Source organism: Rattus rattus, chromosome 2 (assembly GCF_011064425.1).
Source record: "Rattus rattus isolate New Zealand chromosome 2, Rrattus_CSIRO_v1, whole genome shotgun sequence".
Taxonomy (NCBI): domain Eukaryota; kingdom Metazoa; phylum Chordata; class Mammalia; order Rodentia; family Muridae; genus Rattus; species Rattus rattus.
In genome coordinates, this window is record NC_046155.1 from 214,571,734 (window position 1) to 214,584,367 (window position 12,634).

General features: G+C 38.3%; 1 protein-coding gene across 6 annotated transcripts in view; it reads left to right on the forward strand.

Moving 5' to 3' along the window:
* Ptprk (protein tyrosine phosphatase receptor type K) overlaps positions 1 to 12,634 on the forward strand; it is a 495,630-nt gene that overhangs the window by 397,962 nt on the left and 85,034 nt on the right. For all 6 annotated transcript variants that reach the window (XM_032894914.1, XM_032894915.1, XM_032894916.1 and 3 more), the window contains exon 13: positions 1,795 to 1,831. In XM_032894914.1, the coding sequence (XP_032750805.1) occupies positions 1,795 to 1,831 (37 nt within the window). The remainder of the gene's footprint in view (positions 1 to 1,794; positions 1,832 to 12,634) is intronic.

The window sequence follows — 12,634 nt, forward strand, 5'->3', positions numbered from 1 at the left end:
GGGTCAAAAGACCCTATCATCTAAGACCAGTATATAACACAGTTACTTACACTAAGATTCATAACAGTAGCAGAATTACAGTTACGAAGTAGCAACAAAAGTAATGTTGTGGTTGGAGGTGGCCACAACATGAAGAGCTATATTAAAAGGTCACACCGTCAGGAAGTTTGAGGACCACTGGTTTTAGAGTATCTGCAATACATTTCGTATTGTTGGCAAAGAGCTTTAACATGGATGAGCCTGCCAACAACCGAGTTGGCAATGCCTACAGAGTCAATTGGGACCCCTTTCAAGAAGTCAGAATCCCTCAGGATCCTCACGGGAGCATGAAAATCTCTTGCGGCCTACTCTATAGGTTGGTCCCAGGGAAGAAACAGAAGTACCCGCTCTTCTCCCAGTTCTTTAGTTTATATACTTTCAAAAGTAGATGCTGAAGGAGGAATTGTAGACATTTTTGCTTTGTTATTTTTCGATATCTAAAACCACCGGAGATAGAGTTATAAAGTGCTTCTTGAACACAGCCTCTTTTTCAGAAGAAGGTCTCGTTCCTGGTTTGTGAAACCTGGCTAACAGGAGAAGGGCGAGATGGGGAGAACATGAGGCAGATCCAGGATTACATAAAAGCAATTTATTACAATCCTGCGGACAAAAGTCTGTCCATACCCCCAGGGCAGAAGGAAGGGCTGTCTTGTTGTCATGTACCCAATCTTTTCGTAAGCTATTTTATCCAGTGTCATCTAAGCAACGGCCCCACTCCTTTGTCCTGTTGCGTTTGGAACATGTACCAGGAATATCTGTAGGGCACCTGGCAGTTTTGATCACAGAAGTATTATCAAAACTGAATATTCTCACTGACTTTGTTTGATGTCTCTTCTTACCTATTGAATATTCAAAGATAAACACAGAGCTGTGAGGGCTGGATACCTATAATGCTTTCTCAGGGCTCTCTGGGGAGACCAAGGGAAACCTCATGGAGGAGGACTGTTTATCGAGACATTGTCAGGAAGGAAGGAAGGAAGGAAGGAAGGAAGGAAGGAAGGAAGGAAGGAAGGAAGGAAGGAAAAAAGAAGTCAGAGGCAGCAAAAATAGACAATGATTGAAATAGGGGAGACCAGAGCCCAGGTCTAACTTATAAAGCCCTGAATCTTTTTCTATAATTTTTGTTGTTTCAGCCTTATATTTCTATTTTTTTCTAGCTACCTTGGTAATAAAGGTAGGAGGGGGGAAAAAAAAAACCTGTGTTGAAAAACATCTTGTTGCTGACAGCTAAATTCAAAGGAAAGAACACATAAATTACATTTAAAGTGCCATGCAATGTCTTGATAATCTCTCTGACAACGATCATTTTAGCTCTTCAGTGATGCCTAGATCCACGTAAGAGTATGTAATGTTTGGCCTTGCTCCAAGCCTGTAGCTATCAAATGAAAATAAAATTAGTATTTGGTTCTGTTTATACTAGCTTTGCAGATATTTCTTCCTAATAGCTTAAGAGGAAACCAAAAAATAAAAAAATGCAAATCAAAGGCCATACAGCTCTTCTCTGCTATACCTAAGCTTGCTTTATTACAAAGTGAAACAGATACAAAAATTGCTAGCAACTTTCTTAACATTTTTAATTTTGGTTTTGACAATGCTCTCTGAGACTATATATTGGAAAAGAAATTCCTTTATCTTTATAATTCTACAGTCCTAATTATTGTTTAAAACCTATGCATATCTTCATAATAGTTATAAGAGTTTATGAATAAATATTGTCTATATATTGATCGCTTTCTTTTGATTTCACTCTGCCAGGAAACTAAAACCCAGTGTGTGCGAATTGCTACAAAAGGTAAGAGACTTACCTATTTGTTTCCATTTGGTTTTGGTTTGTTTGCTCCCTTGCATGCTGGCTTGTTTTTGTTTGTTTTTTAAACTCCATTCACTACTCCTTTGTGAAATTAGAGTTTCGTTCCCTGTTTCAGGCCAATTATATGCCGTGTTTCTATTACAGGGTATTTGTACTGTGCCCAGAAAATCCCCAGACACTTTCTCTGGCTTACTTGAGTGTCTTTAAGACAAAATGGAGTTCTTCACCCACTGGTGCTTAAGTACAGAAACCTTGTTATGATAATAGGATGGATTTAGAAACCTTAGAAAGGTTTATCCCTGCACTTAGTGCCAGAGAGGTTGAATACTATCCATCAGCCTATCAGGAAAAACTATGCCAAAGCAATTCAAAATACAAGTCACTTACTTGAAACCCTGTTTCTTCTTCGTGTGATGGACAGATCAGATGTGTTCAGCTGTGATGCGTCTGCATAATCAGGTGAACACTTCATTAGTGTTTGGTTCTGACTTAGAAGGAACAAAGCTAAATCACCAATACATCAGTGCTGCTGTGGGAGAACAGACTTTATCACTGGAAGGAAGATATTTTCATTTTTTTATTTTGGTTTAACTAACGCTGGAAAACTATGGCTGGGAGGGCTGGCAACCAGAACACTGCCTGCTGATCCTGCCTGCAGTGACTTACTTAGCTGGTTTGAAGGGGTGCCCTTGGTCCTGCCAAGGTTGGACCCCCCATGTAGGTGATTGTTGGGGAAGCGGTAATAGGGGGTGGATGGGGAGGGGAACACCAATATAGAAGGGGAAGGGGAGGGGTTAGAGGGTTGATGGACAGGGATGGGAACCGGGAAAGGGAATAACATTTGAAATGTAAATAAGAAATACCCAATTTAATAAAAATAAAAGAAAAAGAAGAAGAAGAAAAGATATGTCATGTTTGAATGAGTATTTGGCATTACCTCGGGGAGAAGTCTCCTATGTGCTGCCCTTCATATAAAAATTGACCAGTCCGACTAGGGAGAGTCCACTGCTGTGTGTTCTAGCAGCAGTGGAAGCGCCGTCTGTTGGCGTGCACCTCCACAGAGAGTGGTTCCTCGGGGTCTTTGTTGCCATAGTCCATTTCTGATGCACATTTGTGCGTGAGGCTGACTCACTGGGGCTGACAATGAATAGCCATACTCTGTTTATATTGGCATCTTTCCTCTCATCCCTTTCTCCATCTATCCATCAATCTGCTCAATTAGCGTTTGTTTTTCTCTTCATTTGTGCAGGCAATAAAGACTTTCCCCTTGACTCATGGGGCTAATAAAGAAACTTCACAGATGGGGAAAAAGAACACCACTGATTTCATTCCCTTACTAAGATGCCTCATGACAGTTAAAAAAAATTATTAAGTAACTCTAGTGAAAAGAAAGATATACGCAGAGGCATCTAATAAACAGTTCATTTATTTGAAGAATTGGCTTGTAAATCAGGAGTTAAGGTCGAAGCTTCTGGAGGTTAGACACAGAAGACATTAAGCAATGTATCACTTCTGCTTTCTTAGATTTAAAGATGACCCTAAAAATGTAAAAGGTACTCTGGGCAGGCCATCGGGTTTTTGTTTGTTTGTTTTTTGTTTCTGTTTTTTTGTTTGTTTGTTTTTTAGATAGGAGAAATTCTGTATTTCTCTAACAGGAAAGGAAAGGAAAGGAAAGGAAAGGAGAGAGAGAGAGAGAGAGAGAGAGAGAGAGAGAGAGAGAGAGAGAGAGGAAGGAAGAAAGAAAGAAAGGAAAGAGAGAAGAAAGAAAGAAAGAAAGAGAAAGAAAGAAAGAAAGGAAGAAAGAAAGAAAAGAAAGGAAAAGAAAAGAGAGCTCAAGTGTTTGGAACACATCAAATTTTCTTCTCATTCTCTTGCTTTTGCATGAACTGTCTTGTGGTCACTCTGTCCTCTTTGAATAACAATGAAAGCATGGTGACAAATGTTGTCCAGTATCTATGCTTCGAGGAGCTTTATAGATGGTTTTGATCTTAGCATGGGATACAGAACATTAGGGAGCAGCCTGGAGGGTGGCTTAGGAGGCTTCCATTTGTGGTCATTTCCCTTGTTCTCATGAGGTCATCCTAGAGATGACAGACTGGCGTGCTCAGTGTGTAAAGACGCTGGCCTTAGACTATCTCAGTTACATCTTCATCTGGCCTCTCAGCTTGGTCACATGACCGAAGCTGCATTTACCACAGGCTAGTAATGAAGTACTTATCCCTTTTTTGTTTTCCAGAGATTTAGAGAACACAGACAATACTGTGGCCTCATTTGGGGTTTTACTTTCCTTATTTTATCTGTGATAAATTATAATTTAAATATTATACGGAAAATGTTAAATGAAAAATTCCAGAAATTAAAATATATATAATATATATGTGTGTATATATATATGTATATATATATATATGTTTAATCTTATGCCACTGGCAGTAACATAATGAAAATAAATATCCCTCACTATCTTACTTCTCCCTGCCCAGGACCTGAGTCACCCCTGTGTCCACAGCATTTATGGTGAATATATTATGCACCTGTCAAATAACTTACAAAACACCTTGGTACCAGGTCACACGTTGCTGTGTTGCTATGCTTGTGTTTATTTAATAATGGCTTCAAAGTGCAAGTGTATTTATGCTGGCAGCTATTGTAGTATATTCCTATAATTGTTGTACTTTAATTATTATAACTTATAATATCTTATATCTAATTTGTATCGTACCTTATCATGGATATATATATATATATATATATATATATATATATGAAGTATTTGCAGACTCTGATATCATCTTTGATTTTAGTCATCTATTGGGGCTCTTGGAACATATCTGCTGCAGATAAAGAGGCTGTTAGACATACAATACTCTTTGAATGAACCCTAGAATCTTGCAGATATTGCATATGTTAACCACTGTCATCATATCTCAGGTATAGAGTACATCATTATCCTATCTAACAGACTTCTTTAGAGGCTCATGTAAAAGACTCTGCAGTTTCCATCACTGTTTCAAATTTAGAATATCACAGTGTCGAGTTCCTAGGTGAACATATTTTTATGTTGCTTTTAAACCAAATCATTGTATGCAGTTATAGAAAAACATATAAATACTAAAGTAGAAGTAAATTGGAGATTGTCTTAGGGTTTTACCTCTGTGAACAGACACCATGATCAAGGCAAGTCTTATAAAGGACAACATTTAATTAGGGCTGGCTTACAGGTTCAGAGGTTCCGTCCATTATCATAAAGGCAGAAACATGATAGCGTCCAGGCAGGCATGGTGCAGGAGGAGCTGAAAGTTCTACGTCTTCATTTGAATTCTGCTAGTGGAAGACTCGATTCCAGACAGCTAGGATTAGGGTCTTAAAGGTCACAACCAGAGTGACACACTTCCAGCAAGGCCACGCCTCCAAATAGTGTCACTCCCTGGGCCAAGCATATTCAAACCATGACAGAGATAGAAATTTCCTGGAAGAAAAGTTATGGTTTCTTAACGTTTCAATATTTATAACTTGATCTGATCCATTTCTTGCTCTTAATGTTTAGAATTTCTCAACCTATGTAATATCACACTTTATAAAGTGGCACTGCCTTATTGCTTCAGTGCATGGTAAATGAACACCTTACAATTATGGTCTCCTTTTGCCTGAAAAATTTCAGCATGAAATAAAAAATGTGTAGGCAAGACATCTTGAAAACATATTTGATGATCAAAATTATCTAACCACACAGCCTATGGAGGTATATAAAGAAAGTTTCCAGTAAAGAATTGACTAGTTAAACAATATTAAAGACTGATTAAACCATATATGTGAGATATGTGGGCTTTGCTATTATGCATGTATAGCTGGGTTCATCAGTAGATTTCCTGATTTTTTTTTTTAAGAAAGGTAATAAAGTAATGAGAACTACATAAATGTGTGTAAGAACAGGGCTGACTCCATCAGGGAAACAAAATCATTTCACTTCTCAAATAACGTCAAGAAAGGGAGAACTGAGCCAGGGACAGCTGGGTTGACCAAAAAGTTAGAAAACACTCCATTGTAATCTATGTGGCATTCCTATGGGGACATCCTGTGTTCTACCTCTCCCTTCCTCAGACCCTGCCGCTGTCATCACCTCTTTACCCTCAGTTACAAATACTAAGAAGGTGGGTCCCTGGTTCCGAACCTCTAGCCCTTCATGTATAAGTCAACTTTGCTACAAATAGCAGGAGTTTCTGCATATCCAGACGTATCTGTTTTAAAATATTCTGTTTTGATATCCTTTTATAGTTCAATACTGTTAGACGATATGTATTTGCTTGTGTTTTTTTAACTTAAGTACTTAATCAAGCTTAATTCTGTGACTCAGTAGTCTCACATATCCCTGTATTCCAAGAATAAGTACAAGATGAACGTCCTATTATGTACAACAAATATTTGTTGTATTGGTAATTGAATTTAAATCTGAGATACATGCTTCTGCTTTAATATTTAATCAAACTGGTTACAGCACTGCCTGCAATTCTGAAAAGTATCAGAGCATGTGTATGTGACACATTGCATATGGAGCTGGGGTTGTTTTGTTTCTTGACATGTGCGTTTCTATGTCACATTCTAGTTTACAAAATGTCTCAAAAGCTGGGATTCTGTGTGAGTCTATAGTTAACAGGAAGTGGAGGTTGCAAACTAATATGTATGAAGTTTAATGTAAGTTTCCTTTAAATGAGTTTTGCCTGGAATAAATGATAGCATATGATCTCTTCATTTAAATATCTTTTAAATAAGACAGTTTAACTAAAATGCTTCAACTTGGACACTACGATTCTATAACTTTGTTGGTTCCCAGGAATGTTTTAACAAGATGTCTAATGTTTTAACAAAATTAAATGGTTTGATGTATTCAAGCAGAAACTCTAAAGGAAATATCTTATTATTTTGATGTTCTCTGTAGCATTGTGGTAAAAGTTTAAAATTCCATTAAACATTGTACAAATGAGTGTTACTTAGCAACACAAGAGTAGGTTTTGCTGATTCTATATGTATTAAAATGACTTCATTTGTGTGTATTAAAATATTAGTGCAGCTGAACATAAGAACTCCAAACATTAACTACAAGACTCAAGCGAAAAGTTAACCAGGGGTTTTGCTGATTTTCCTTTTCTTAGAGTGAGTTCCCCCAATAACCACTGTATCCCCCAAGATATTCTTCATTTAATATTTTATTTCTTAAAACACATAATTATGGATGTTTATGGTTCTTTCATAGGTAGACTTTCCATGCCCTCCTTCCCAAAAAAACGTACTGCTCATGGAAGAGGAAAGACCCTGAACTTTAAAGGGTCTCCTTTGTCCTCTTCCTAGCTCTACACTGGCTAGAGCTCAGATAGCCATTTGCATTACTGCTAGAGAGAATGCTGTTTGCATGGTCTACTGACCAGACACAGGCAGGCAGTGTGTGGCTGAGAGTTCCTGTTAATCAACGTTTAATTCTGGCTGCATATTCTTGCCATGAACGCTTAGAGAGCACTCTAGCATCTCCACTCTTTGGGGTTATCTTGCTCCATGAGATGACTTTGACCTGCCACCAGCGCCTCCTGAAATGAGATAGGTTACATGCATGGCGAAGTCTGTAGAGATAAGAGATGTATTAAAGCTGCCCAGGCCCTCACTAATAACTATGGGACAGACACACCCTTGTATATTCTTTTGCTGCCAGTATTTTGTTTTTTACCTAAATTAGTGGGGTTTACAGAAGAGAAAGGTGCTGTAGAGAGGTTTATTCTTATGCCATACATATATTTAAATATTAATTAAATAGCAAAATAAGAAAGGGCCAGTGGTATAGACTAATTGATTGAAAACGTTCCAGATTGATTTTAAGTAATCAGAGGCTGTTCTAAAACTAAAGATCAGTGGATTCTGGCTTTTAACAATGGATGCAGTCATATTCCTCAGGTCAGATAACCTGCTTGACTTGATTCATATTATTGATAACTCTCTTATAGTGTTAATTACCATATAACAGGTATAGTGTCAGAAGCTTAACATAATGTGAGGGGCACTGTTTTGATTCTTTATGAAGCTAAGGGCTTCTCTGTTCACAAACAGGGATGTAGTGCATTAGGATCTAGTTGACTTGCTTTTAAGTCAAGTTTCTCTTTTAATATTAAAGAATATATCATTAAGTTTGGTTAACATATAATGAATATTTTGAAATATTCAATAATTTAGCTTGGTGTGGTAGTTATGTAGCCATAATCCAAATATTTGGGAAACAGAGGTTGGAAGATCACCATAACTTCATGGCTAGCCTGGCCTCTTTAGGGTCACATCAGGCCAACATGGGCTACTGAGTGAAGCTCTCTCAAAAAAAAAACAAATCAATAAATTTACAGCAACAAGCTGAACAACAATTTATGAATATATAATGTGTCTAGTAAAAGCAGTAAGCATATAGATAATAGATGATTCGTAGACGATGATGATAGATACAAATAGATTGATAGATGATACATCTGACCTGAAAACTAAAACATACAAAAAATTTTAATAATATTTAATGTTTTTTATTATTAAAATGGTATGATAACTGCATCATTTCCCTTTCTCTCTCTTCTCCCCTGCCCCTTTCACATACCTCTAATTCATATCCTTTCTTTTTAATTATTGTTACACACACACACACACACACACACTCACACACACACACACACACACACAAACATGCTAATACATAAATACAACCTGCTCAGTCTTTGTAAGGTTACCTGTATTTATATGAATGAGCTCAGGACCTTTGGTACTAGATTGGGATGAGCCTTTCGGAGGTTCTTTTCCGAGGAAGGTCCTTTCTTCCAGTCTCAGAAACCCCAGGTTTGTTGAATAGGGTAGAGATCCTCTCCCCTTCCATGTTAGCATGTCCATTAATTAGTTCAGAAGTCTTGGTGAGACTTCATGGATGTAGCCTTTGTAACATATCTAGGAGATACATCCTATGTTTACAAACGTGGTCCGCTGGCTCTTGGAAGCTCAGCCCTTTCTTCCGCAATGATACCTGAGCCGTAGGTATTGACTTACATTGTAGACGTATTAGCTGGCACTGAGCATCGTAAATCTCTTATTCTCTGCATTTTCATTGGTTGCAGACTCGTTGGGTTTGTTGTGGCTTTTTTGTGTGTTTGTTTGTTCTGATCCGATAGTCTTTATCATTGGTAATGGCTGAAAACCACATATACCTGTGGGTAAGAGACAAATATTTGCAGTGTAGGCAAAAACATTCAATTCAACCAGTGATCCCAAGAAATTGTTATTTTTTCCCTTTCAGTGTTTGAAGAAATAAAAGAGAATCACAAATGTTATATATAAAATCAAAGACCTGACAACTCAACCCATGAAAAGTCACTGGAATGAAGCTAGTTGGCACCACATTCACTCAGAGAACGCTGAGTGGAGACTTCATGATAGTTAGTCACAGGACACGATAGTCATAAATGTCCTTTTGTCTCCTCACAGTCCTTCTCAGTCACAGAACATTGGCTCGCCTGGCTTTCATAAACACTCTTAAAAGGATCTCCTGCAACCCTTTAGCACTGTCTAAGAAGCAATACCCATTTAGGTTTTCGCCCATAGAACAGATACCTGTTTATATCATCACTTATTACTGGTTACTCTCTGTAGAATCATCAAGCAATTGTGCTTTCTCATGGTTCATCATACGTTCACTGTCACTTTATACTCAGTACCTATCTATACAGCTTTGCCTCTTGTTCTCTTACCTGAATAGATAGAACTGTTCAAGAACCCGTTTCAAACATGAGAAAATAAACCAACAGAGAAATTCAACTAAGCAATAAAACTAGATGACAAAGGGTATTTTGTCAATTGTAGAGATACATACAATGTGTAGAAACAGAATTGAGCAGGGATATTTGATAGGGCTGCTCCAGAAAGTTCTGACCTTGGGCCTTTCTGGTTGAATTTTCCTCATCAGAATTTGATATATTCTGGTAATAGTTGAAACCCTGAGAAATTAAAGAGCAGATCGGGCTGGGGAGCAAAAGGAATCTTCACAAGGGTGTGCACAGGTCCCTTAGTGTGCACGGGTCCCTTACCTCCAGAAAGCAGAAAGCTGGCTGGGAGAAAAGGAGATGAAGCTCTCATACTCACCTTGCTAGGCTCACCTTGGGACTAAATATCAGGACACAAAGACCTGTCTCCACTTCAAATCACCTTGCTCTGTAAAAGATCTACTGGTTATTTTGAAATGCCGTAAGCAACAAGAGGCATGCATGTCACATCGCCATTGTCGACTATGGAGGCCTTGAGGATGACTTGGTAGAGACTAGTTAGGTCTAGATTGTTCTTAAGTACCAAGAGTCAGAGTACCATGTACTGGAGAGAGGGACAGTACATGTACACATGTGTAAGTACATGGCTAGGGCTGAGGAGCTGACACAAATGACCTGAAGAGGGCGGGAAGAAGAATGTCTATATGTAGGAGGGAGGGTGTACCTTGATATAGGTTCTCCAAGCCCATTAGGATAGACACTATAATAAGAGAAAGACATTATAAATACTTGGTAATACCATATGAATAATGAACCAGATACCAGTTCTCCACCCATTGTGTAAATTAAGCCATTTTTACACGATGCAAGTAAAACCAATGTCTCCTCCTCTGTTTGTGGGGTGGCTTCCTAGAGTGCTCTGGGGCATGGACTTAAAGGGGTGGATCTCGTTGTCTTTTGTTGGCTTCAATTTCATCCCCTTCTTAGCCACTAAAGATAATTAAAATTTGTTAGTTTAAGAATCTATTATTATTATTAATATTCATGTATGTTCATGTGTGAGTGCCTGCCCTTGTGCATGTGTAAAGGGGTATGTCTGGATGTCAGAGGACAGTTTTGGGTTGGTTTTCTCCTTCTACCTTTACATGGGTTCTGGGAATGGAACTTGGGTTATCAGCCTTGTTCACTGCCTGCCTTTGCCTACTGAGCTATCTTATGAGCCCAAATTTAATCTTTTCATTAGACATTGAAAGTGATCCTTGAACTGATTATAGCCTGAGAAGCTGAGACAGACTGGGAAATGTCCCTGATAATCATAGCTTCCCTCTCTCCCCCTTCTTCTTTTTCCCCTCTCTTCTCCCCTCCTCCTCTCTCTCCCCCCTTCCCTCCCCTCTCCTGTCTCTCTCCTATCCCTCTGTCCTCTCCCCTCCCCCTCTCCCCTCCCTCCTCTCCCTTCTCTTTCTCTTCCGTCCTCCCTCTCCCCTCTCTCTTCTCCTTTCCACTGTCACCTTCTCCTCGGTATACTTGTGCTCCCCGTTCCATAAAGACATCCTCCATGTTACCAGATCTCTGCTGCTTAACACAGAGGAGGAGGTAGCAGCAAACACAGGGAAGGGAAGAGAAGAGTATAGGTGGATAAAATTATCTGTGACCAAGCCAGCTCAGTCAGTCAACAGGTTCTCCAGGGAGGGAACAAGGATTAAAAAGGAAAAAGACAATTAGACAACACTGTAGCATGACCCCAGCCTGTGATCAGGCTGAAGCGGGTTTATGTTTTCCCACTCTGCTTTTATACCATTTTAATTACATGGAAATAATTAGGTCAGTTCTAGGAACAAACAAGGCCATAAACAAAGCCCTGTGATCACTGTTTCTAGGGACTTATCAGGATAACCAAGATATCTGAGCCTACTTTCCTGTCCTAGCCCAAGGTCACATTCTTACCTGAATCCTACTTCTTTGTTCTAGCCTAAAATCAGATTCTTGCCGGAGCCTACTTCCTTGTTCTGGCCTTGTCTAATTCCTTGTCTAATTCCTGCTTGAAGCCTACTTCTTTGTCCTGGCCCAATGTCAAATTCCTGCCAAGTTTCTACAAGTGGCCCCAAAAGCTCTCCCATTCTGTAACTTTAGTTCATGGAGAGTGAAGGGTTGCAGTACGACCTTAATTATAATAAGCACATCTAGCATCCAGATGTTGGTCTCTATGTGCTTTCCTTAGCTAATGAAAGCAACCTGGTCTTCTCAGGGAAATGCTTGACGGGAACAAGAACTGTGTCCAGTTAAAGTGGAAATTTCCATGTGTTCTCTTGTACGCTGTGACAGTCGTTTTCTGCACCCTGCATGCCTAAGAGCTGTGGGCTTAGGGATCTACAGGAAACTATGACTTTACATCAACATTGGTTTGCTATTGCTTTTTAAATATAATGTATAGCATTCTAATCCAGGGGACACATACAAGCATTGATATGTAGCAGCTAAGAATCTTATACTATGGTGTTATAATTTATACTGTGAAAAACTTTTCCTGGAAGAAATAGTTTTACTGGGTACCTGTTTTCTTGTTAAAAGTACTTTTCTAGAAGTATGCTCAATTCACATTGCACTAATAGAATACTCATTTCAATTGAATTTTTATATTAATCTTTCAGGTTTATATATAGAATATTATGTTATCTAAATTTCCCCAAGTTGTCTTTTATAGACCTGTATATTCGTTTACATATAATCATTCTTAAACTAAAGGAAACAAAAATTGATAAAAATCACAATTCTGAATAATTCTCTACAAAAAACTAGGAAAATAGAAATAGCAATTTTAGACACATCACCACATTAGGAGAATATTTTTAATTAATATTTTTGAATTGTATGTAGAACATACAATCAAGTTTATATTTGCTTTCTTTATTCTTCTCCTTTATTTTTTAATTTCCCAACTATGAGATAAAAATAACTTCTCAAAGAACATTTTCTCTATATCTTAATTTCGTCTAAACTGTTGTCAGATCTTCAC